The sequence below is a fragment of the Salvelinus fontinalis genome, chromosome 10 (genome assembly GCF_029448725.1).
Source record: "Salvelinus fontinalis isolate EN_2023a chromosome 10, ASM2944872v1, whole genome shotgun sequence".
Classification (NCBI taxonomy): Eukaryota; Metazoa; Chordata; class Actinopteri; order Salmoniformes; family Salmonidae; genus Salvelinus; species Salvelinus fontinalis.
Genome location: NC_074674.1, coordinates 29,700,340 through 29,727,610, shown reverse-complemented (window position 1 = coordinate 29,727,610; position 27,271 = coordinate 29,700,340). Strand labels below are relative to the sequence as shown.

The 27,271-nt window shown below is 42.8% G+C and overlaps 2 protein-coding genes across 2 annotated transcripts; both read right to left on the bottom strand.

Annotated features, from left to right (window-relative positions):
* Positions 1–6,673: 6,673 nt before the first annotated feature.
* On the bottom strand, positions 6,674–25,889 carry kif4 (kinesin family member 4). The gene is made up of 30 exons (XM_055936470.1): positions 25,342–25,889; positions 24,890–25,013; positions 24,661–24,775; positions 24,363–24,553; positions 24,030–24,128; positions 23,765–23,931; positions 23,456–23,550; positions 23,134–23,256; positions 22,250–22,425; positions 22,079–22,140; positions 21,230–21,362; positions 20,991–21,049; positions 20,595–20,700; positions 20,152–20,274; positions 19,782–19,955; positions 19,495–19,598; positions 19,128–19,272; positions 18,774–18,884; positions 18,548–18,631; positions 17,771–17,884; positions 17,271–17,426; positions 16,410–16,507; positions 12,042–12,171; positions 11,535–11,819; positions 11,206–11,283; positions 9,177–9,278; positions 8,855–9,022; positions 8,587–8,712; positions 8,350–8,469; positions 6,674–8,182 (listed from the first exon to the last, which is right to left on the bottom strand). The coding sequence occupies exons 2-30, from the start codon at positions 25,010–25,012 to the stop codon at positions 8,024–8,026; spliced, it is 3,726 nt and encodes a 1,241-aa protein (XP_055792445.1). The 5' UTR covers position 25,013; positions 25,342–25,889; the 3' UTR covers positions 6,674–8,023.
* A 96-nt stretch (positions 25,890–25,985) lies between these two features.
* Positions 25,986–27,014, bottom strand: LOC129863977 (28S ribosomal protein S12, mitochondrial-like). Its single transcript, XM_055936471.1, has 3 exons — positions 26,863–27,014; positions 26,685–26,735; positions 25,986–26,446 (listed from the first exon to the last, which is right to left on the bottom strand). Exons 2-3 carry the CDS (start codon positions 26,731–26,733, stop codon positions 26,061–26,063), a joined length of 435 nt encoding a protein of 144 aa, XP_055792446.1. The 5' UTR covers positions 26,734–26,735; positions 26,863–27,014; the 3' UTR covers positions 25,986–26,060.
* Positions 27,015–27,271: the final 257 nt, after the last annotated feature.

Below are 27,271 nucleotides of genomic sequence, written 5' to 3'. Positions count from 1 at the left end.
CACTGCCTGTTCACCCCGCTATCATCCAGAAGGCGAGATCTGTACAGGTGCATCAAAGCTGGGACCGAGAGACTGAAAAGCAGCTTCTATCTCAACGCCATCAGACTGTTAAATAGCCATCACTAGCACATTAGAGGCTGCTGCCTATATACATAGACTTGAAATCACTGGCCACTTTAATAAATGGAACACTAGTCACTTTAATCATGTTTACATATTTTGCATTATTCATCTCAAATGTATTTTCTGTATTCTATTCTACTGTATCTTAGTCTATGCCGCTTTGACATTGCTTGTCCATATATTTATATATTCTTAATTCCATTCCTTTACTTAGATTTATGTGTATTGGGTTTATGTTGTGAAATTGTTAGATATTACTGCACTGTCGAAGCTAGAAACACAAGCATTTCGCTACACCCACAATAACATCTGCTAAACACGTGTATGTGACCAATAAAATGTGATTTTGTGTAGACTTTACCATGAAATGCTTACTTACGAGCCCTTTCCCAACAATGCAGAGTTAAAAAGTAAGACAAACAAATGAGCAAATAAGGAAAGAGTAAAACAATAAAATAACAATCACAAGGCTATTTACAAGGAGTACCAGTACCTAGTCAATGTGCAGGGGTATGAGGTAATATGTATATGTAGGTATGGGTAAAAGTGACTAGGCAATCAAGATACATAAACAAAGTAGCAGCAGTGTATGTGAAAGTGTGTCTGGCATCAACATGCGTGTGTGTGTGCGTATGTAGTGTGTGAGTTGGAGTGTCAGTGTAGTAGGATGTGTGAGTCTGTGGGCAGAGTCCAGGGTATCGGAGTGCACAGCAGGATTTATTATAAGCGTCTGGCAGTGGTGGAAAAAGGACCCAATTGTTATACTTGAGGAAAAGTATAGATACGTTAATAGAAAGTTACTAAAGTAAAAGTGAAAGTCAAGTCAGTAAAATACTACTTGAGTAAAAGCCTAAAAGTATTTGGTTTAAAATATACTTAAGTATCAAAAGTAAAAGTATAAATCATTTAAAATTCCTTATATTAATCCAATCAAAATGTATTTGTCACATGCACCAAAAAAAACAGGTGAAGACCTTACCGTGAAATGTTTACTTACAAACACTTTATTCTCTATTTTTCTTAACTGTGTTTTTGGTTAAGAAAATATTTACTAAATAAACTAAAGTAACACAATAAAATAACAATAACGAGGCTACAGTATATACACGGTGTACTCAAAATGTAACGAGTACTTTTGGTTGTCAGGGAAAATGTATGGAGTAAAAATTACAATATTTTCTTTAGCAATGCAGTGGAGTAAAAGTAAAAGTTGTCAAAAATATAAATAGTAAAGTACAGATACCCCAAAAAACAACTTAAGTAAAAATACTTTAAAGTACTACTTCAGTACTTTACACCACTGGCGTCTGGATTAGAGTCTTGCTCCTTGAAAGCAGCAGCTTTAGTCTTTAGCTCAGTGCAGATGTTGCCTGTAATCCATGGCTTCTGGTTGGGATATGTACGTACGGTCACTGTGGGGACGACATCGTCGATGCACTTATTAATAAAGCCGGTGACTGTGGTGGTAAATTCCTCAATACCAACGGATGAATCCAGGAACATATTCCAGGCTGTGTTAGCGAAACAGTCCTCTAGTTTAGCATCTGCTTCATTGAGCGCATCACTTGTACTTCCTGCTTGAGTTTTTGCTTGTAAGCACGAATCAGGATTGAGTTATGGTCAGATTTGCCAAATGGAAGGTGAAGGAGAGCTTTGTATGCATCTCTGTGTGTAGGGTAAAGGTGATCTGAAGTTTATTTTTCTCGCAATATTGAACCATACCTTGAGGTTATTGCTACACTGCTCAAAAAAATAAAGGGAACACTTAAACAACACAATGTAACTCCAAGTCAATCACACTTCTGTGAAATCAAACTGTCCACTTAGGAAGCAACACTGATTGACAATAAATTTCACATGCTGTTGTGCAAATGGAATAGACAAAAGGTGGAAATTATAGGCAATTAGCAAGACACCCCCCAAAACAGGAGTGATTCTGCAGGTGGTGACCACAGACCACTTCTCAGGTCCTATGCTTCCTGGCTGATGTTTTGGTCACTTTTGAATGCTGGCGGTGCTCTCACTCTAGTGGTAGCATGAGACGGAGTCTACAACCCACACAAGTGGCTCAGGTAGTGCAGTTCATCCAGGATGGCACATCAATGCGAACTGTGGCAAAAAGGTTTGCTGTGTCTGTCAGCGTAGTGTCCAGAGCATGCAGGCGCTACCAGGAGACAGGCCAGTACATCAGGAGACGTGGAGGAGGCCGTAGGAGGGCAACAACCCAGCAGCAGGACCGCTACCTCCGCCTTTGTGTAAGGAAGTGCACTGCCAGCGCCCTGCAAAATGACCTCCAGCAGGCCACAGGTAAGATTTGGCTTTGTGTTGTAGGTTATTGTCCTGCTGAAACAGAAACTCCTCTCCCGTGTCTGGTGTAAAGCAGACTGAAGCAGGTTTTCCTCTAGGATTTTGCCTGCGCTTAGCTCCATCCCAAATCTTTTAATCCTGAAAAACTCCCCAGTCTTTGCTGATCTCAATCATACCCATACCACGATGCAGCCACCACCATGCTTGAAAAGTGGAGAATGCTGACTTCCAACTGCACATGAGAATGACAATGCTGACAGGAGAATCTTTTTAAATGTTTCAATACCTAAAAATGCTGAACCTATGTCTCCTGTGACTGAGTTACAGTGATGACATACGACGTAAATACGTTTCTGGGAGATGGCCAGTTTTGGCCACTTAAAATCAAGTTTTTAGCCAAAAAAAAAAGCGTTCCAGGAAAACAAAGAGTAGGGGTGTTAACCCCGGTGTCCTGGCTAAATTCCCAATCTGGCCCTCAAACCATCATGGTCACCCAATAATCCCCAGTTTACAATTGGCTCATTCATCCCCCTCCTCTCCCCTTTAACTATTACCCAGGTCGTTGCTGCAAATGAGAACGTGTTCTCAGTCAATTTACCTGGTAAAATAACGGTAAAATAAAACTAAATAAATAAATAAACAATCGCCAGGAATTTGGCTACAAATTTGTTTCAATTTAGGAAATCTGTTCAAGTATTCCCAGGAATAAAAGAGACGTGATGGTGTCTCCATGTAATCAAGGTATGAAATGATTGTTATTTTCAAATGCTCTTTCTCGTTGGGCTTAGTTGTGGTCAATTTGCTGGGTACAAATTATTATAATTATGTTCTGGCCCCAAACCGTCCGCTCTGATACAAATCGGCCCGCGGCTGAGACTAGTTGGCACAGGCCTGCTCGAAATATTGAGAAATGCGGCAGCAGCCTGTGCACAGAAGAATGTAGCTGTCAAGTGGAAGGAATGCTGATGGCACACATTTTCAAACTGCTCTTGTCGTATTGTGCGGGTGTGCATGTTCATGGTGTGATGCTCAGCCTAATGTGAACAGCAAGTAGGACTATGCTATTAATTGTATCATTTTTCAAAGACAAGTATACTTTTTTAAAATTACGTACAGTGCATATAGAAAGAACCCTCTTGAACTTTTTTCAAATCAAACATTGAATATATCTTTAAGCATGGTCAAGTTAATAATTAGGCTGTTGATGTATTAAATGGCCCGTGCTATCCAGAATCCTTGGAACGTCCCTACCCCATTGAAGTTGGAATTGGTAAGGGATTAGGGTTTAGCACTGACATGTATAAAACCACCCAGACACATCAAAGATGCAGTTGTCCTTCTCAACTGAGCTGCAGGACAGGAAGGGGACTACTTAGGGATGTCACCATGAGGCCATTGGTGATTTTAAAATAGCTCCAGAGTTCAGTGGCAATCTGCCCGGTAGTTGAAACCAGGATTTATCTGTGAAGAGCAGACTTCTCTAGTTTGCCAGTGGCCATCGAAGTTGAGCATTTGCCCACTGAAGTCAGTTATGACTGCAAACTGCAGTCAGATCAAGACCCTGGTGAGGACAACGAGCATGCAGATGAGCTTTCCTGAAACAATTTCTGACAGTTTGTGCAGAAGTTCTTCAGTTATGCAAACCCAGTTTCATCAACTGATATTTTATTTCAGCTCATGAAACATGGGACCAACACTTTACATGTTGCATTTATATTTTTGTTTGGCGTAATACTGCAAAACATGGCAAAGGAATACACTTTTTGGCCTAAATGCAAAGCCTTATGTTTGGGACAAATCCAACACATCACTGAGTAACTGCCTCCCTATTTTCAGGAAGGTAGTTGATCCTCTGTTGTCTGCCAGAGGCATCTTTTAACAGTTGGACAGCTGCAGAGTGATAAACACAAGATATAATTCAGATTTCATGTGTTGTACTCAAATTGGAAATATTTTTCATACATGACATTCAAGAAATAATGTGCTGCATTACTTTATCCACACTTCTACAAGTTTAATGCCAGCTGTTGAATAAAGAAAGTGCATCCAAGAACCTTATAAAAGTGCACTTGTGATCTATGTAATGAGCTCAATAATGGTTGTAATGGTGAACAATTCCAACATCATTAAAGGGCAAGAAGAGGCAGTAAGAAACATTAGCTGGGGAGATTAGCTGGGGAGACCTGTTGACCTGTTTACCGGACGTGCTACCTGTCCCAGACCTGCTGTTTTCAACTCTCTAGAGACCGCAGGAGCGGTAGAGATACTCTTAATGATTGGCTATGAAAAACCAACTGAAATTTACTCCTGAGGTGCTGACCTGCTGCACCCTCGATAACTACTGTGATTATTATTAATTTGACCATGCTGGTCATTTATGAACATTTGAACATCTTGGCCATGTTCTGTTATAATCTCCACCCGGCACAGCCAGAAGAGGACTGGCCACCCCTCATAGTCTGGTTCCTCTCTAGGTTTCTTCCTAGGGAGTTTTTCCTAGCCACCGTGCTTCTACACCTGCATTGCTTGCTGTTTGGGGTTTTAGGCTGGGTTTCTGTACAGCACTTTGAGATATCAGCTGATGTACGAAGGGCTATATAAATACATTTGATTTGTCTATGTTTTGGCTAGATGTGAGCGACAGGCCTCCAGGTGCTCTTAATAAGAAACCCATTTCTTCCAGATAGAGACGGATATGAGTCATACATCTTATTCCTTCCAAGGCAGAGGAGCATGGTCCTCACTGACAAATACACCAGACATTCAGGTCAGTAGAGATCTCTCTTGCAGAATTTTCCCCCCTTGTTTAAATCAAACTGTTTGTACTCAGAAACATGTAGGCTACAAAATGGTTGCCGGATCAAACAATTCATACTTATGGTGACATCTACCTCCATATCTCAAGTGAGCTCCATTTTATGGATGTGTATAAAAAAAAAACAGCAGGTTTGAAAACATTATACAAATTGCAAGTTTGAATAAGCTATGATAAGAAAATATTTGGATTACAATTCAAGCATGCTTGGCCCAATCAGACACCGACATAACAAACCAATAGCCCTAATCTACGGATTTCACATGACTGTGAATACAAATATGCATCTGTTGGCCAGATACCTGGATCAGAAAAAAAGTCAGTATCTGGTGTGACAATTTGCCTCATGCAGTGCGACATGTCCTTCGCATAGAGTTGATCAGGCTGTTGATTGTAGCCTGTGGAATGTTGTCCCACTCCTCTTCAATGGCTGTGCGATCTTGCTGGATATTGGCGGGAACTGGAACACGCTGTCATACACATCAATCCAGAGCATCCCAAACAAGCTCAATTACATTTTCAGCTTCCAGGAATGCTGTACAGATCCTTGCGACATGGAGCCGTGCATTATCATGCCGAAACATGAGTTGATGGCGGCAGATGAACGGCACGACAATGGGCCTCAGGATCTCATCACGGTATCTTTGTGCATTCAACTTGCCATCAATACAATGTAATTGTGTTCATTGTCCATAGCTTATGCCTGCCCATACCATAAACCCACCGCCACCATGGGGCACTCTTAACAACATTGACATCAGCAAAGAGCTTGCCCGCACGGCGCCATACACACGGTCTGCCCGGTACAGTTGAAACCGGCATTCCTTGGCCATCGAAGGTGAGCATTTGCCCACTGAAGTCTGTTACGATGCCAAACTGCAGTCAGGTCAAAACCATGGTGAAGTGGACGAGCAAACAGATGCGCTTCTGACAGTTTGTGCAGAAATTCTTCAGTTGGGGAAAACCCCAGTGTCATCAGCTGTCCGGGTGGCTGGTCGCAGATGATCCCGCAGGTGAAGAAGCCGAATGTGGAGGTCCTGGGCTGGCGTGGTTACATGTGGTCTTCGGTTGCGAGGTGGGTTGGATGTACTGCCAAATTCTCTAAAATGACATTGGAGATGGCTTATGGTAGAGAAATTAACATTCAATTCTTTGGCAACTGCTCTGGTGGACATTCCGCAGTCAGCTTGCGAATTGCACGCTCCCTCAAAACTTGTGTTATTGTGTTTTGACAGAACTGCAAATTTTTTATTTGCCTATTATTGCCCCCAGCACAAGGTGCACCTGTGTAATGATCATGTTTAATTCAACTTCTTGATATGCCACATCAGGTGGATGGATTATCTTGGCAAAGAAGAAATGCTCACTAACAGGGATGTAAACAAATTTGTGCAAACAAGGAGCAAAATAAGCTTTTTGTGCGTATGAAACATTTCTGGGATCTTTTATTTTAGCTCATGAAACATGGGACAAACACTTCACATATTGCGTTTTGTTCAGTGTAATTTCTACTGGACATAGGACTCGTTTGAATTTTCTGCAGACACTGACTGCATTACAAAATCACCTCTGCTCAATTAGCTCAAAAAGAGCCATGTACAGATCCAACACAAACCTCACTCTATAAAATGGCCTTATCAGTCACATATCATATAGAACATGATATCCCTTCAAGTGGACATAAATCATCAGATAACGCAATCCAATATTGGATGAACAATAAGGAAACTCAATTAAAAACAGCCTGGTCAAATGTAGGAGTATTTGGGCAGGACATAAGCAGGGCCTTAAGCTAGGATATTAGTCATTTTTTGTCTCAACTTAACATCTTCCAGACTTCATACCATCCAGACCACCCTGGGCCATTGTCAATTTCAGCAAAAGGTATTTGGTTTCAAAGTGCTCTCTCAGACTCACTACCATTTTTAATTTGGGCCTATGCTGCCTTTATATGGGACAATCTTTTCACACTACTTCAATACAAAAGTGATTCTCGTAGAGGTTAGGAGGGCATTTCCCTTAACTGCAGTCTCCTAACCTGCTGCGTAAGTTCTACTAACCTGCTACAAAAAAGGTCACGTCGGTATCAAAGTTTTTCCCCTCTATATAGTCACATTGCTTTGATTGAGACTTAAAATGGCATCAGTTCAGACTCAGAGTGGATGTCATGTTAACTCTGGACTGAAGCATTAAAAAGGTTGGGAGCAGAGTGTAAACACTGCAGTAGTCTTCAATGGGAATGCTAACAACAACATTGCAAAGCTGGGTTTTTTGTTAGAGAACTCCAAGTTAAGAATGTTTGATTTATTAACTATGGAACAAACAAACAATCTTCCACAGAAAATAAAAATCATGAATTATTAATTTATGATAACAAAAAAATGTATATTAAAAAATGATCAATTTCTATTGATAGAAAATCAGTTACATACAACTATTAAACGTTTATATTTCAAGTGACAAATAATTCCCTAGTATGATTGTCTAATTAAAAATAGTCTCGTTAAATGTATTATATTTTAGCTAAATATAATTAGGCCATTTACAGCATTTCACAGTAAGTGAATTTCTGTGCACTCTAACATTTAGAACGATAAAAGAGTGATGTCTCATTTAGAATCAATTGCTACACTTTATTACAAGGAACGTAAGAGGACATTTAAAAGACATTGAAAAATGACCAACAAAACACTGAAAAAACAAACAGATAAAAGGACTATACTATAGCAGAGGCTAAGATCTTGCATGTCTTGTCTATACTAGCATGCCTTTCCCACCTTAAGACTCTTCCCTGATGGGCGTACATCCAGAGAAAAAGCTGTTCTGGAAGCTAGTAAGGACTCGTTTTTTCTTCTTCAAGAAGCTGGCCGTGTTCCTCTCTTCATCCTCCTCATCTTCATCTTCCTCCTCCTCGACAGAGACACTCTTCCTCACAAGCTATAAGAACACAGCAAGGAATATCGTCTTTTCAGCACAATAAGGACATGATCTGAAAACCCCAATACCCACCTAAGATGCAGCTTTGTGCAAAAGAAAGTGATGTGTGATGAGTCTGTTAGGGGTATGTCACCGCCCTGTTGCGTTATTGGTATAGAGGAGCCTACCTTGGTGGGAGTGACACAGGGTGGTTTAAAGAACGTGGCGTCACCAGGGCTAATGGCCGTGGGGTCTTGAGGAATAGAAACTAAATCTTTGGACCCATCATCGGTGACCTCGCTAGAGTCCTGATTTTAGGAAGAGAGGAAAATGATTAAGAAAAATAAAATGCACAAACAATGAAATCTTCTCCCACTAGTGATGGTATACAGATATCTGACAACAGATGGACAATTTTAACTTACTATACTAGACATCTGGTGGTCCATGTTGCGACACTTCTCATGGTCACACTGGCAGTTCTCCCCACAGCTCATCTTTCCCTTACGGCACCGGCACAGCTTGTTGCCACAGCGACCCTTACAGGCACACTGAAGGAAGAGGAATACAGATGTGAAAACTCATTTAACACTACAAATACATAAGAATATTGATCTGATCATCTCTAAACAACTAACAGCGTTGCCCCGGTCTCACTAAATGATTTCCCATACATCACGTCTATGTTCTCACCCCTGTAGCCTTGGGTTTTTTGACATTGGAGCTCTTTCTGTTACGGCCGGTCTCATTCTTCTCAGGGCACCACTCAACCTCCTCTGACTCTGAGGGAGACTCTAGCTCCTCCATGTCAATGGCCATCTTCAGGGGAGCCCTGGCTGTAGTGAAACGCCGGCCTTTAGGCTGCAGGAGGTAAAGAACACCAGCCGTGAGATGGTGCAATCTCTTAGCACTGGTCTAAGTCTGGGTCATCTTCCCCTAGACTCGAACGGGGGAAATTTCCACTCTAACAGTTGGATATCAAACAGACTGGTGAGGAAGCGTGCCAGTGGCTTACCTTACGCGGGATGTACTCAAAGGAGTCATCTGGGGACTGAGTGGATGTTGGCAGCAGGTTGTTGATCTTTTTCCCACTGGCCAACTGAAGCAGTGTTAGTTTCTGAAAACACAGAGCAAAAGTTGCTTGATATGGACAGTTTCAACAAATAGTAGACATGTTTAGAATGGTAATAACCTGTGCTTTTAGCACCTAGGGTGTGAGAAAAGCACTTTACAAATTACATGAATTAATATTAGGTTACATGTAAGATTAGGTTTTGGCGATATTCCGTTTATACCGAGGTATTTTGAAATACCGACGGTATCATTTTAAATACCTTACATTATTTAAAGAAAATAAACATTTGGGGTTGGGGGCACCCATGCATTGCGGGGGCAGCGTGCTACCTGAATTCTTCAGGCCATGGGTTCTACAGGTTGGAAACGTTCCACATGGATGTTGGTCCATGCTGACGCAACGGCATCACGCAGTTACTGCAGATTGGGCTCCCTAGTGGCGCAGCAGTCTAAGGCACTGCATCTCCGTGCTAGAGGCGTCACTACAGACCCTGGTTCGATTCCAGGCTGTATCACAACCGGCCGTGATTGGGAGTCCCATAGGGTGGCGCACAATTGGCCCAGGGTCGTCCGGGTTAGGGTTTGGCTGGGGTAGGCCATCATTGTAAATAAGAATTTGTTCTTAACTGAATTACCTAGTCAAATAATAAAATAAAAAGATTGGACGCCGGTACGCCACTGACACCAGCTTGTACTGTTTACACCAGGCAGGATAGGTACATGGACTCATGCTGCTTACGCCAAATCCTGACTACGCCATTCGCATGACGCAACACAAACTGGGGGTTTTCTGACCAGGCAAAGATTTTCCACTCCTAAATTGTCCAGTGTTGGTAATCTTGTGCCCACTGGAGCCACTTCTTCTTGTTTTTAGCTGATAGGAGTGGAACCCGGTGTGGTCGTCTGCTGCAATAGCCCTTCTGTGACAAGGACTGATGAGTTGTGCGTTCTGAGATTCCGTTCTGCACACCAATGTTATTTGTCTGTTTATGGCCCGCCTGTTAGCGTGCAAGATTTTTTGCCATTCTCCTTCGACCGCTCTCGTCAAAGAGCTGTTCCCCCAGGACTGCCGCTGACTGGATGGTTTTTGTTCATCGCTCCATTCTGGGGAAACCCTAGACACTGTCGTGCTTGAAAAGCCCAGGAAGCCGCTCGTTTCTGAGATACTGGATCTGGCGCATGGCACCGACGATCATACCGCGCTCAAAGTCGCTTAGGTCACCCGTTTTGCACATTCTAACGTTCGATCGAACAGTAACTGAATGCCTCGATGACTGCGTTATATAGCAAACCACGGCCACGTGACTCATCCATTTTCATGAACAGGGTTGTGTACCTAATAAACAAACGTGTTCGACTCCACCTTATATTAACTTAAAAAAAAAAAAAAAAATTATCGGGTGTGGATCCTTGTATATAATGAAAAGAACAGTAATAGGACAGCACGCTGGTAAACAAAAGTAAATTTACATTTTTATTGCCGCACGAACGTGTCAGGTATGAGCCCTTCCTCAGCGTGCAATGGCAATCAATGTCACAACAAGACTTCACAGGTGGGCATAATTATAAATTCAGTCAGTATAGGCCCAATTAAGAGATCCCAGCAGAGGGAGCTGTGGGGGAAACATGAAAAGCAAATAAAGATACACACAATAGAAAAACCTAATATCTGGCCTGTGAGTGTTTAAGTTAAATATAACTATAACTAAGTTATACTTAACTAAGATGTGAAATAAATGATATCCAGCTCAGGGCTACAGCAATGCATTTGGTTTGCTAACTGGATCAAGATCCCTATTGCCTAAATTGTTTTATGTGCACTTCCGGTAATACCGTATACCCTAGTATGGTACAGAAAAATTATGACTGTATGAAAATCTGGATTCCACCCAACTCTACTGCAGACCTTTGTTCTTGTACATACTTTAAAGTGTTATATTGTCCTTGTACAGGCTCATCTGGGCATTTACCTGTTTGTATTGTTCATTTTCATCCATCAGCCTCTGGTTTTGCTCATTCAATTCCCGCATCTTTTCAATCTCATCCTCCTGTAGAGACAGGCAATGAATTAGGAGGGGGGTTAGAATACCTATATTCACCCTGATCAGTCTTTGACAGAGTTTTGTCTAAAACACAACACTTTGAGTTGAACTTGAAGTCAAATCAACCTGCTTGGATAATGAGGATTAAAAGCAGAAACAAGTCCATAAGCACATAAATAGACCTGACTGTATGACCCTGATGAACATTCCTCCAGAATGTTAGTGTGCACAGTAGCTGAGAGGACAGTGTGACAGACCTGGAACTTGAGGCGCTGCAGAAGCTCCCTCTCTCTCTTTGAAGTCTCCTCCTCCTGTTTTTTCTCCACTGACTTGCTCTCCTTGCTCTGCAGCTGACCCAGGAGGTACAGGACCTTCTCCTGGTGCATCTGCTCCAGCTCCACCAGGTGGTGCTGGTGCTCCATGTCCATGGTAGACATCAGTTTCCTCTCGTCACACAGCGTCTTCTGCAGGTCCAGCACGTTGCTTTTCTCTTGTTTTAGCTCGCTCTCCAGCTTAGAACTGGTCGTTTTGGCAGACACCAACTGTGGAGGTGGTGATATTAATTGTAAGTTGCTCTGGATAAGAGCATCTGCTCAAAGACTAAAGAGTCAAATGAAATTTTGGGTTGCCATGTATTTTGTCAATAAACATTAGTTTACAAAGTAGGCTAATAGGCAAAGAATGACATTCTTTTCAAGACATTGAAAACTTTTGAGACTAATAAGCTTGCAGTTCAACAATACGCAAATAAGCGCATGTCTTACCTCTGACATGAGGACCTTGAGGGCACACTTGGCCTCCACCATAGTAGTGATGTTGTCCCAGCGTTGCTTCAAGCGCCCCTCATTGTCTGCATCCAGAACCTTCTGTTGTAGGTCAGCTATCTGGGCACTCCTAGGATGAAAACCATGGGACATTACATGTGAATGTTTGTCTATAAAAATAGACAAATACACATGAATGAGCTGGCAGGATTTTCCATGCACCGACAGAACAGAGAAGCTGCGTCTGGTAAGACGAGGGGTGGGGGTGTGTGTATTTGTCAATAACAGCTGGTGCGCGATGTCTAATATTAAAGAAGTCTCAAGGTATTGCTCGCCTGAGGTAGAGTATCTTATGATAAGCTGTAGACCACACTATCTATATTATTCGTGGCCGTCTATTTACCACCACAGACCGATGTAGGCACTAAGACCGCACTCAACCAACTTTATAAGGCCATAAACAAAGAGGAAAATGCTCATCCAGAAGTGGCGCTCCTAGTGGCAAGGGACTTTAATGCAGGCAAACTTAAATCCATTTTACCTCATTTCTACCAGCATGTGCAACCACAAAATACATAAAAAATAAACAAAATAAAAACTCCTCTAGACCCCCTTTACTCCACACAGAGATGCATACAAAGCTCTCCCCTGCCCTCCATTTTGCAAATCTTACCATAATTCTATCATCCCGATTCCTGCTTACAAGCAAAAACTAAAGCAGGAAGTACCAGTGACTGGCTCAATACGGACGTGATCAGATGACGCGGATGCTACAGGACTGTTATGCTAGCACAGACTGGAATATGTTCCAGGATTCATCCAATGGCATTGAGGAGTATACCACCTCAGTCATCGGCTTCATCAATAACTGCATCGACAACATCGTCCCCACAGTGACCGTACGTACATATCCCAACCAGAAGCCATGGATTACAGGCAACATCTGCATCGAGCTAAAGGCTAGAACTGCCGATTTCAAGGAGTGCGGAGTGCAGGACAGCGGAGTCAATCACCACCTTCCGGAGACACCTGAAACCCCACCTCTTCAAGGAATACCTAGGATAAAGCAATCCTTCTGCCCCCCCCCCCCCTTAAAAGATCTAGATGCACTATTGTAAAGTGGCTGTTCCACTGGATGTCATAAGGTGAATGCACCAATTTGTAAGTCGCTCTGGATAAGAGCGTCTGCTAAATGACTTAAATGTAAATGTAATGAGTGGGACACTATTCCGGAAGCTTACAAGAAATCCTGCAATGCCCTCAGACAAACCATAAAAACAGGCAAAGCGTTAATACAGGATTAAGATTGAATCCAACTACACCGGCTCTGACGCTCGTCGGATGTGGCAGGGCTTGAAAACTATTAGATTACAAAAGGGAAACCCAAACGCGAGCTGACCAGTGACGCAAGCCTACCAGACGAGCTAAATGCCTTTTATGCTCACTGCGAGGCAAGCAACACTGAAGCATGCATGAGAGCACCAGCTGTTTTGGATGACTGTGTGATAACACTATTGGCAGCAGATGTGAGTCACACGGAACTCAAACCGGCTGCGCACGTGCGCCATCGTGCATACATTTATTTTGTCCCCCCACACCAAACGCGATCACGACACGCAGGTTAAAATATCAAAACAAACTCTGAACCAATTATATTAATTTGGGGACAGGTCGAAAAGCAGTAAACATTTATGGCAATTCAGCTATTTACCTTGCTAGCTAATTTGTCATATTTAGCTAGCTTGCTGTTGCAAGCTAATTTGTCCTGGGATATAAACTGAGTTATTTTACCTGAAATGCACAAGGTCCTCTACTCCGCCAATTAATCCATACATAAAACAGTCAACCGAATCGTTTCTAGTCATCTCTCTTCCTTCAGTCCTTTTCTTCTCTTGACTTTATATTGCGATTGACAACTTTCATAAATTAGGTGCATTACCGCCACTGACCCCGTTCGTCTTTCACTCACCCACGTGGGTATAACCAACGAGGAGATGGCACGTAGGTACCTGCTTCTATAAACCAATGAGGAGATGGGAGAGGCAGGACTTGCAGCGCAATCTGCGTCACAAATAGAACTGATTTCTATTTTAGGCCGTGGCAACGCAGACGCTCGTTGGCACGTGCGAGCAGTGTGGGTGCGATAATTGAATAACATAGATTTGAAAGGCTGGTCATGGCTCACATCATCAGCATCCTCCTGGATACCCTACAACCACTCCAATTCGAAATACCGTCCCAAAAGATCCACAGATGACGTAATCTCAATCACACTTCACACTGCCCTTTCCCACCTGGACAAAAAGAACACCTATGTGAGAATGCTGTTCATTGACTACAGCTCAGCGTTCAACACCATAGTGCCCCACAAAGCTCATCACTAAGCTAAGAACCCTGGGACTAAATACCTCCCTCTGCAACTGGATCCTGGACTTCCTGACGGGCCACCCCCAGGTGGTAAGGGTAGGCAACAACACGTCTGCCACACTGATCCTCAACACTGGGGCCCCTCAGGGGTGTGTATTCAGCCCCTTCCTGTACTCCCTGTTCACACACGACTGCGTGGCCAGACACGACTTCAACACCATCGTTAAATTTGCTGACGACACAACAGTGGTAGGCCTGATCACCGACAACGATGAGACAACCTATAGAGAGGTGGTCAGAGACCTGGCAGTGTGGTTCCAGGACAACAACCTCTCCCTCAATGTGAGCAAGACAGAGGAGCTGATTGGGGACTACAGGAAAAGGCGGGCCGAACAGGCCCCCCATGAACATCAACAGGGCTGAAGTGGAGCAGGTGGAGATCTTCAAGTTCCTTGGTGTCCACATCACCAGCGAACTATCATGGTCCAAACACACCAAGACAGTCGCGAAGAGGGCACAACACCTTTTCCCCCTCAGGAGATTGAAAAGATTTGGCATGGGTTCCCAGATCTTCTAAATATTCTACAGATGCATCGTCGAGAGCATCCTGACTGGTTGCATCACTGCCTGGTATGGCAACTGCTCGGCCTCCGACCACAAGTCACTACAGAGGGTAGTGCGTACGGCCCAGAATCATAAAACACGGGACGAGATGTTAAAACTGTCCATTGTGCCAATAGATGGTATGCACTCACATGAGATTTGCCGTGATGTTGACAGAGTGGCATGGGAGGTTTATTTCTTAGACTGGGTTAAGATGTCAATTTTGGGACACATGCTCAGTAGTGTGTCTTCGAATCAGTGGGTGTTTCGCCTTTAATCACCAGTATATCACTGGGGACAAGCTTCCTGCCATCCAGGACCTATATACTAGGCAGCGTCAGAGGGATGCCCAAAAAATGGTCATTGACTAGTCTAGGTCCAAGAGGCTTCTAAACAGCTTCTACCCGTAAGCCATAAGACTGCTTAAACAACTATTAAAATGGCCACAGACAATTTACATAGACCCCCCCCCCCCCCTTGTTGTTACACTGCTGCTACTCGCTGTTTATTATCTATGCATAGTCACTTCACCATTGCCTACATGTACAAATTACCTCAACTAACCTGTACCCCCGCACATTGACTCAGTACCGGTACCCCCTGTATATAGCCTCGTAATTGTTATTTTATTGTGCAACTTATTTTTTACTTTAGTTTATTTGGTAAATATTTTCTTAACTCTTCTTGAACTGCACTGTTGGATAAGGGCTTATAAGTAACTTCACGGTAGGGTCTACACAAATCAAGTTTGATTTACCTGCCCAAATGTAAATACTTTCTCACATATCATTACTCTGTTCTAAGGACTTGCGTCTGGCAGCCGTCACAATATCCTATCAACAGGAATTAACAAAAGAGCAGATGGGGAAGGCGTATGCTTTGGAAGGTGTGAAAAGCTTTGGAGCAAACCCTCACTATGACATCAACATTTCTCCAGGCAAGCTAGGCCAGGAATTCACAATGACAGTGCAAAAATGCATAGCAATGCAATGCAACTGAAACACAAATTATGTGGATGCCTTTCACGTCAGTAGAGTCATGTAATAAAATCAAATGCATTTGAAGTAAGGTGAGGTCAATGTTTAGTGTTTGGATAGAAGGAATCCCTCAGCTGCGGGATGTAATATAGGTCAATGTTTAGGTTAGAAGGAATCCCTCAGCTGCGGGATGTAATATAGGTCAATGTTTAGGTTAGAAAGAATCCCTCAGCTGCGGGATGTAATATAGGTCAATGTTTAGGTTAGAAGGAATCCCTCAGCTGCAGGATGTAATATAGGTCAATGTTTAGGTTAGAAGGAATCCCTCAGCTGCGGGATGTAATATAGGTCAATGTTTAGGTTAGAAGGAATCCCTCAGCTGCGGGATGTAATAAGTTAGTTTTGTACTAGTCAGACTCACCTGAGGTTTATCTCTGTCCCCAGATTGTCCACCTGTTTGCTGAGAGACGCCTCCAGCTCTCCCTGACTCTCCAGCTCTGAGATGACGAGGGTCCGACGCTGTGGGAGTAGAGAGCGAGAACACAGTAAAAACTGTTCAAAGGGGAATGGAAACACTTTAGGAAGTAAAGCTAAGCAAAGAGATGTATTCTGTCCACTGATACTAAACAATATGCATTTAACATCTCTATTGTTAGGTTTTTGATATTGAACAATTATTAGGAGGTATGGGCAGCGGCATCTTGAATTGCCATAGAAACAACTGACGCCAATGCGTCATTGGCAGGGTTGAGCAAATTGTGAGTTTTGGCAGGGGACTGAAAGTGAACGCTGCAACGAGGAGGCACCTCGGCTCCACTTGACCTGAAAGGGTTCTCATATCTCAATGACAAAGCTGTCAAAGTTAAGGACAACATCATTAAGGTAAGAAACTGTATTCAATTTGTTTTTATGTTGGTAATTATAGTATTTTTTCAGATTGTCTTTTAATCAGTCAGCCAAAATGAGGCACGGTAGCGAGCTAGCCATCTACTTGATTTAGCACTTCTCTTGTCTTTTTTACATTAAATGTTGTCTTTGAGGTGACGCAGAGTTCATGGTCTTTGAGACCGTTTTTGGAAATCCTGCCAGTGATGCAACAATGCCAATCTGGCGATTTAGTTAGCTGGTGTTCTAAAGCCTAGTGTTTCCATTCCCCTTGAACTAACTCCTGTAGAAAAACAGAGAAGCATAATTTCCTCATGTAGTGGAAATTTCCACTGACACCTCATTTAGTAAAAGCTCATATTGTCATTGATCTTTTTAAAACAAGGACTCCACTTACCCTGACTTTGGCAGCAGGCCGCTCCCCTGCCTCCATCTGTTGTTTAAGCTGGGAGATCTCCTCTGCCAGGATCTTCCTGTCCTCCAGCAGGTCCTGCAGGTGGCGCCGCGCCTCCCCTGTGCTCACCAGCACCTCCACCTCGTTCAGGAGCCAGGTCTGCCCACAGATTCAGGTAACAGCATACATTACTCAGTCATTCATACACAGTGACAGTACTAGGGTTGTAAAATTACAGGACCTTTCAATAAATTCCCTGGTTTCCCTACTTATTCCGCAAATCATACAACCAGGATTTTTTTTAAATATGGAATTTATTGAAATTTCACAACCCTAGGCAGCACATTTAAATCACACACACAATCACTTACACCACAGCATACACATTCGCATAACACCTTATGGCAATCAGTTCCTTTCTTGCAAACCAGGACCCCTCACAAATCGCTGATCAAATCATTCACAGTACACAAACAGAACCAAACAAATATAGTTGACCAGACCTTCACTCTCCCGGCTGCTCCCTCCATCCCTCTGTAATGGATATCCTTTCGTTTCTCTGCCACCTCACTCCTCTTCTGCAGGGCATCCTTCAGACGCTTATTGGCTGCTGCGGCCTGAAGGAGAACACCTGTAGAGTTAGAACTACCGCTCACCATAGTTCCAGCTAACAACAATTAAAGAATTGACAAAAAATGTTTTTCTGGTCGATTAGGCCCAGTGGTGGAAACAGTATCCAATTGTCATACTTGAGTAAAAGATACCTTAATAGAAAGTCACCCAGGAAAATCATACTTGAGTAAAAGTATTTGGTTTTAAATATACTTAAGTGTCAAAAGTAAATGTAATTGCTAAAACATACTTAAGTATCAAAAGTAATTTAAATAATTTCAAATTCCTTATATTAAGCAAACCAGACAGCACCATTTATTTTTAGATAACCAGGGGCATGCTCCAACACTCAGACATCATTTACAAACAAAGCATGTGTTTATTGAGTCTGCCAGATCAGAGGCAGTAGATGATCAGGCATGTTCTCTTGATAAGTGTGTGAATTAGACCATTTTCCTGTCCTGCTAAGCATTCAAAATGTAGTGAGTACTTTTGGGTGTCAGGGAAAATGCATGGAGTAAAAAGTAAAATTTTCTTTAGGAATGTAGTGAAGTAAACATTAAAAATTTGTCAAAAATAGAAATAGTAAAGTACAGATACCCCAAAAAACGACTTAATAAGTAGTACTTTCACGAATTTTTACACCACTGAATAGACCTAGGCCTCACCTCCTCAGTTTTACGACGCAGGACATTAGCTTGCTTCTGGAAGTCACTCTCAAGCTTCACCATCTGAAACTGACGTTTACGGTCCTGAGAGAGGTGAGAAATGTATTGTTATTGAAAAAAACTAAATCAATCATCTAAACCACATGGATATAAAAGTGGTGAACAGTGTGCCTTATCTATGGACTGGTGAGTCCACCACAGAGTCGCTACCACACGTCGCACACACCTTCTCCTTGAGCTGAAGCACCTCCTTGTCCTTCTTGTTCTTCCACACTCTGAACTTCTCAGAGTCCTCCTTCATCTGCCTCATCAGCTGTACACGCTGACTCTTCATAGCCTACAGGGAAAGAGAGCAGACAATCAGAGAAGCCATCAACAACCTCGTCTTAGAGTACCATCACTAGGTCACATTCAACCATTTCATTTCAAAAGCCCATTGACTGATCAGATCCACACTGAAAACCTCTCCTTGTCCTGAAAAACAGTGCCCATTAGTTCAGAGTAACTGGTATATCCACAGCTCACAGTATACCCGCAGTGTCATGACAGTGACACACCAGAGGAAAGCACACTGTCATACCTGGATCTCATGGTTGAGCTTGGCCACGCTGCGAACAGAGGACTCTTTGACCTTGAGGAGTTTGGACTGCTCCTGGAGCTTCTTCTTCATGTCTGTGATCTGAGCCTCCAGCTCTTGCAGACGCTTTCTCCGTTGCTCACTCAGCCTGGACAAAGATGGAGAGAGAGAAAGAGAGGGAGGGAGAAAGACAGAAGGAAATGAGATTGATGATTCCATTCTACTGCAGAGAAATGCTTATACTAAACGTAAAGTTCTGTTACACACCAAGCTCTTGGCTATCAGAGAGGGAAACTCTTGTGACATAACTATCATATCAATTGACTACACAGCCTAAACATAAAGACGCTATTAAAATACTTAGTCTTACTTAGCCTGATTGACATCCTTCTTGGCAGACTGGAGAGCCTGGATGAGGTCCTCCTTTTCCTTCTGCAGAGAGCCCACTGATGTCTGCAGGCTCTTGATGTTATTCTAGAGGGGAACCGTTAATGAGGAGTTCCGATTAAAAAGCTGCTTCAACAGTTCAGTTTGAAACCTTCCCAGTGGATAAGAATCAAAGTGCTGTGCTGCCCTCCCTGTTTCAGCCCTCTGAACCTCCATTACAGCCAACCCATATTTTCTCTTCCCTCTCCAGTCTGTAATCTCCAACCCTACCTGGTGTTCAGTCTGCATAGGCTCCAGGTGGCTGTCGTTCTGGCACATCTTCCTGACAAACTCCTCCTTCAGAGCCAGAACGTTGTTGAGCTCAATCAACTCCTTGGACATCTGAGCCTGACGCAGGGCATGCTGGGTAGTGAAGGCCTCTGGAGAGTCCTTGTCAGCAGCAGCCTGTGAAGAGATGTATGTTTGTTTGTATGGTAACAAAAACAGACCTGTTGTACAAAACACACAACAATTCTATAGAATCAGTGAAAATGCAATAATCCCAAAACACCTGCACAGAATCAGATACATGTCAGGAAGAGTAAATCTGCAGCAGACAGCCTTCTGCATTAGAGGAGTGGATGTAGATGACCAGACTTACTGAAGGAGAGCCATCAGTTGGAGTCCTGCTGCCACTCCCTGGCCCATCAGGGCTGTCCTCTCCTTCAGCCCCACAGTCTGCAGCCAACGCCTCAATGGTGGCAGCAAGGCCAGCACTCTCATCCTGGAGGAAAAAGAGCAGACATTATTACCCAGACAGGATGCAGAGCAGCTTCTTATTAGACTGAATATGTGGAAGGGAACTAAAATATCGAGCCATTCAAACGTTGACACGTGCAATGTGTACAATGAAACAGAATAAATCAAGTGTCCTTTACCCTTATGACTAGCATGATCAATAAGGTTATGACATTGCACAGAAACAGCTTAGCTACTATGAAATTCAGGGGGAAAATGCTTTGCTTGCTAAACACATAGGACTGAATGGAGTCTGTAATGCATCAGTAGATCCAGCCTTGTGAGCGCTCCCTCGTCTAGCCGTACCTGGAGCTGCAGGATGACATGCTGCAGATTCTGGATCACTTCTACATTCTCCTTCAACTCCTGGTCCTCCAGAGTCTCCATCACCCTCTGCAGGTTCACCTTACACCTAAACGATAAGCCTTGTGTTTAACACAAATAATTATGGCGCCAATTACCTAATCAGACCATGGGCACAGCACATGACATTTAACTGTTTACAGCGTAGTCCTTAGTCTCTTATCCACAGCGACTTACAGTTTGTACATTCATCTTAAGATAGCTAGGTGGTACAACCACATATCACAGTCATAGTAAGTTAACTTTTCCTCAATAAAGTAGCTATCAGAAAAGTCAGGTCGTAAGGGGGGAAAAAAGTCAAGTGCGAGTGTTAGTTCACAAAAAGACGTTCAGACTTACGCTGCATGTTGCCTCAACTCTTCCAATTTGCTTTGCAGCTTCTCATTTGCTTGATCCGTCTGTGGGTGGGGTGACAAATAAGGATGGCACACGTGACGATCATGGTAATACCGCCAAATATCTTTCCAAAAATGAATAACTAAAAAGGACAATTATATGTTTATGGATGGTCAGTCAGCGTTGCTGTGTGATGTTGGCATGGCCTGCTGTATGGCATTACGACAGGCCCTCATCCTCACTATGATGATCCTCTCAAGCATCAAGGCAGTCTGGCCAGCTGCCTCGCTCAGCGCACGGCTCAGCTTGTTGTTCTCATCCTGTAGGGTACGGGTCCGCTCCAGGATCTTAGACACGTTCTCCGCTGGCTCAGACCTTTTCAGAGAAGAAATGTTACCAGTATGGATGTTCAGTCATCATAGGTTGACAGACTCTTTGGCTCAATAGATGGAGAGGACGACATATAGTCTGGTCCAAGATTATTGGCACCATTGATAAGGATGTGCAAAAAGACTATAAAATAATCAAAATACTGAGCTATATTATACGGCAAAAAAAACAAAAAAACAAGAGGGAAATTCTATTATTTGATAGTAACACAATTACTCTGAAACATTTTGTAAAATAAATAAATATATATATATATATATAAAAAGGGGAAGAAAACACCCGTTTTCCTTGTTATCCTTTGTCTGTGCTTATGGACTGCCCTCTTCAATTCAAACCAGTTTTTAATGGGGTTCAAGTCCGGAGACCGAGATGGCCATTGCAAAATGTTTATTTTGTTGTCAATTAACCATTTATTTGTGGAACAATGTGGTCTCTAATCTCATTAAACATTTTAGAAAAAGGCTCAGTGTCATTATCCTTCCAAAGGGTGTACTGAAAACAGGGGTGCCAATAATTTTGACCGCCATCTTTTTTTGTTTGTATTACTTGTTAAATAAATAAAAATTCTCTGTGCATGCAATATAGCTCAGTATTGTATTATTTATTTAATTTGCTGATCTTTATCAAGGGTTCAAATAACTTTAGACCTGACTGTATCTTAGTTGGGGAAATTATTCCAAAATAAATTGCATAGTAATTACCCAGAAAGCACTGGTGCCACACCTCCACGTGCATGCAGAAGCATCACCTGTAACTCCTGAACCTGTGTTCAAAAGAGGAGGAAACATTCCCATCAAAACAATGAACACTTAAAATCATTTCAACTTCGCCAACACACAAATTATACGGTCACTCAGTAGGGTTGTCACTACCTGCTGCTTCAGGCGTTTCATTTCAGCAGCTCGAGGGTCCACATTGACGACAGGTTTGTTTTTTATCTTGCGGGCTCTGTCAGCGTAACGCAGCGTGTTTATCGTCTCCTCAATGTTGGAGTCTGCAGGGCTGATGCAGGCGATCATCAAGGTGTGGCTGTTACCTCCCAATGAATCTGAAGGAGAGCAGTATTTATTATTTAACCCCCACAAAACATGAAGACTTAGTATAATATATATACAACCGATTCAGTCTCTAAATCTAAGAAAAACATGCTAGATTTTAATGAATGCTTGTTGTGTTGAATCCTTAGAGCAGGGATGGACAACAGATGGGGGTGGGGGCCACAAAATCTGAAATCATCATGAGCAGCTGCAGGGGCTCGCAGGTCTGCGTAACCACATCCACATATGCAGTCAAAGCCGGCGCTGCTTTGACGTTTGCAGAGAACGACAGGGTGTTGTCGATGGTCACGCCAAGGTTCTTTGCACTCTGGGAGTTGTCAACCGTGATGTAGGCCAGTTGCCCTTCCCTGCCTTAGGGTATATAACTTGACTGCTCTCTCAGTCATCTCTTGACTGCTCTCTCAGTCATCTCTTGACTGCTCTCTCAGTCATCTCTTGACCGCTCTCTCAGTCATCTCTTGACTGCTCTCTGTCATCTCTTGACTGCTCTCTTGACTGTTCTTTCAGTCATCTGACTACCACAAGGTCTCGTACCACATGACACCATCTTTGTTATGTTAGGCTGCATTGTACTTATAAGCAAATCCTAAATTGATACTGGACCCAGAAAGATCCTATGGGCAGTAGGATATGGACTGCCCAAACACAGTTAGTGTCAATAACACCTGCATAAGCTGACCATCCATTTGAGCACTCACCCTGCAGCAGTCTGGTTAGTTTAGAGTCCCTGTAGGGCACAAAGCCGGTGCCTTTCTTGCTCTCGTCACCGAGGGCGCTGATCACATTGCCCAGGGAGAGCAGGCCTCGGTTGATGCTGATGCCTGGGGCAGACAGGATGAAAGCAGAAAATCAGTAAGGTTTTGATACTAAACTAAATCAAGCATTGAATTTGAACTGTGACTGTCATTTAAAACATGTAGATTGTGCTAATAATTGACCATAACAATACTAAAGTACACAGATTAATACAGTCAATGAAAGCTTGTTATATAAAGGATTAGCTTCGGGTAATCAACTCACCTTCCTTTAGACGATCTCCCTCAGCTTTGGTCTTTTTCTGTCTCTCAGAGCCAGCCAGATCCACCAGGTGTAGTTTTGACACCACGGTGTCAGATCTAAACACAAATTTGGAAACAAAAAGGAAGAACTGAGGACAAATCAACTTGCAGACAAACTTAAATAAAATGTATTGAATTATCTATATCAAGAGATATTTGTATATAAACAATATTTATGCTCTGCGTATCCGATAAATTTAAGAACTGCAACGTTTCCTTGGGAAGAACATTAGAAGGTGAGATTTATGGGAGGAAGAAAGAAAAGACTGACTTGTCTGCCCCCCTGCGCTGCTCCAGGGTGATGGTGAATATTGCGTGGGAGCGAGACGATGCAGCATTCATCGCAGTAGAGCCCACAGTGCGGGCTGAGTTCCCCAGCTCCAAGCAGCCTACCATCTCATGGGCAGACATCACCTGTCTCTCAGTCAGGCCCACAATCTAAGATAGGGAGGCAGATGGAGAATGGATTAAAAACAAAACGGTCCATTTAAACAAATTAAGGCAACATGTTCAACGGTTACAGACAGTTCACTCACCTTTATGCCCTCTTTGGGGTCCTCCCGAATGTTGATGGTTGATGGTTTATCTTTGGATGCCGATGGACAGAGCAAGTCCAGGATCTCTTCGTTGTATATCTATGGCAAATAAAATGTAGACATAATGTTCCAGAAAAACATGCGCAGGATACTTCCAGAAACAATGAGATGTATTTATTCATTAATCAGAAAACTCGCTTTTTTGGCATTTACAAGTTCCTGTTTTGATTTTCTGAGAAGAGGAACGGAATTGTTTTGTTGTCTGCTATTACAATCAAACTATGGCTTTGTGTTATGACAATCAAATAATAAAAATAAGAGGTTCCCACACACCTCCAGATAAGACACTGTAAGAGAGATTTCACAATCGGTATACTTCTCCCTTTCCTGGAAGATCATTCTGACCACCCTGGGGATGACTCCAACGGTGGGCTCATTCTCCTGGGCCGAGGTGTATGTTCCTCCCATAGAAAAGGTCTTCCCTGAACCAGTCTGTCCATATGCAAGCACAGTAGCATGATAGCCTTAAAAGATAAGTAGAAACATACAGCTTATTGATCCCATCCCATTTTGTCAGCTTACTGGTTTTATGGATAATACTGTGTGAAAGTAAAAGGTTTGTCTTCCATACCTTTAAAAAGACCACACAATAATGGTGAAACAGCACTGTTGAAGACTTCCTCTTGTTCAGTTGTAGGATCAAATACATAATCGTATGTGAACGCCTTTTCAGTGCCAACAACCACCTGCAAGATAAATTAATTCTATTAGAAAATACATTGTAGTTATGTAGCTAGGTAAGAAATCGGATACATAAAACATCAGGACAAGTGCTTTGTCTTGTGGCATAGATTGCTGACCTGTGGCTCCCCTGGCACGAAAGTGAGACAGGTCTGGCAACCCTCGTTGATTTCTTTAGCAACCAAAGGTCGACACCGCAGGGCAACCCGCACAGGGATCGACTTATCATCCTCCTTTGTCATGCTTCGAAATCAGGTGATTGACAGATTCAAAACAGGATTGTGTAAAGGTGGCCAATTCTTTAAAGCAATGTTGTCATTGGAAGATTTGCAAATCGGAAATGTATTTTCTGAAAGCTATTTTAGCCTCATTGTGATTTTATTGACAACCGACCAAACCCCTCTGGTAATAGTACGGACCGCGGCTGTTAGCCAGCACACTTACCTAGCTACAGTACCTGTCTAGTTAACGTTAACTTGTATATATCATCGGGCTAGCTAACCACCATTATGACTCATGCTCTACCCATCCAAATAAGTTTAGTAGATAGCTAAGGAGGACGGTCACTTACCTTAGGGTCTGACAAGACGTTGGTCTTCACCCCTGCAATGAGCTGTACAGTGGCTAGCTAACGTTAGCTAAAATGTGTGTGCCTCTAGCTTGCTAAACGTTTCTAAAAAAATGTTTTTTCAGACGATAGAATAAGAATTGTCAGTTCATAAATCGCATATAACCACACACCAGTTGTCGTAAGAAATCTAGACTGAACGTTTGATTTTTGTTATCTCAAAAGAGAACTTCGGTCGGTGCCTGCCATGGATCTCGTCTTGCCCGCCACTTTCAAATATTCTGCCCCGCCTCCACCACGCGTTTTGCGTCGCAGAGTTGCTGTCATTCGCCTGTTTCTCCAGATTGTAGTCTAATCGGGTGGTTTCTCAAATGTCAAAATAAAATTGACAAATACTGTACATATAATACACTAACATTGCAAATATTAATTCAATTTTAATTAAACAATATAAAATGCCGCAATATCAAAATCTGAAAATATGATAATCGTATTTCTTAACTAATTTGAATCGCGCAAATCCTCTTCGAGCTGACTGCTCATCGTTGGAAACAAAGGGCCGGTTGCTGAAGTCCACAAAACAAAATGGGAATTACTGAAACATGGGATAAATCACAAGAGAGATCAATCACTGAATCCAACTCATGTTTAAACTTACACATGTATTACGCAAACACAACAAAAAACACATTCCCACCCCACCGCCCTCTCCCATGTCCCCATTAGTTATTTTTCTTCTTCACAACATGGGCACAGTCATATTTTCCCCTGACCACAGTCAGCTTGACTCCTGGCAGGTCCTGTGTCCTGCCCCCCTGCACCAGCACTACGTTGTGCTCCTGGAGGTTGTGTCCCTCCCCAGGAATGAACACCACTGCCTCCTTGCCGTTACTGAGGCGGACTCTGGCACATTTACGGTTGGCCGAGTTTGGCTTCTTGGGTTTCCGGATCATTGTCTTCAGGATTACTGCCTTCAGCTGGGGGCGGCCGAACATGGCACTGACACTCGGGGGAGGGGGCGATGGCTTTCCACGGCGATGCATCTGATTCAGCGTAGCCATAGTTCTGGAGAGGGCAGGTCCGGACCATTGGGAGACAGACTGAGACACTGTATTAGGGTACAAAGAGTGCATAAGATATCTACTCCAATTTCTAATGTCGAGAGTAAAAACTGTAAACATAACTGGTGTTGGCTACAGATTTTCTATAATCAACTTTTGTTGATTAAAAAAATTGTCCCAGAGATGAGGGATCCCCACGGTCTGATAAATGGGCCTAAATAAGATGCTGAGGGTATTCTGAAGTAGAGATGGTGTGTATGTAATACGAAGGCACGATGACATTACCATGCAGAAATGATGTCAACGCTGGTCTCAGACTCCCCAATAAAGCCATCCCTGCAAAAGAGTCAAAGACAGGATTTAGGGGGAACCTGTCTGTGTCACACTGGTAACCTTGCAACTAACCCTACCATTAACTCTAGTCTAGTCTAAAACCGTGTTCTATAGTATTTTCAAATCGTACCTGCTGCTTTTCAGTTCCTGTCCAAGGACAAACCACCCACGTGTGTTTTCAAAGTATATAACAACTTGTAATATGGAAAATAAGAAATGTCACACAAAAATCATAACCACTCTCACCCGTTTGACCTCCGGAAGTATTTGATATATTCTTCCGCATTGAGTGCGACAGCTTCTGTTGCAGATTTTTGTAAGAACATTACTGCCACCTACTGGTCGGATACACTAAAATAACCACAAAACACCATGCACATTTTGCTGGCCACGAATGAGAAGTGCTTGTGGATCTGATGTTAATCATTTTCTAAATAAGCCCAAAGGTTATGTTATACCCCTTGAAATAGACAGAGGTGGACTGGAGCAGGAGGGGTAAGCCAAAGCAGTGTCAAATTAGAGTTGAGGTCAATTCTGTT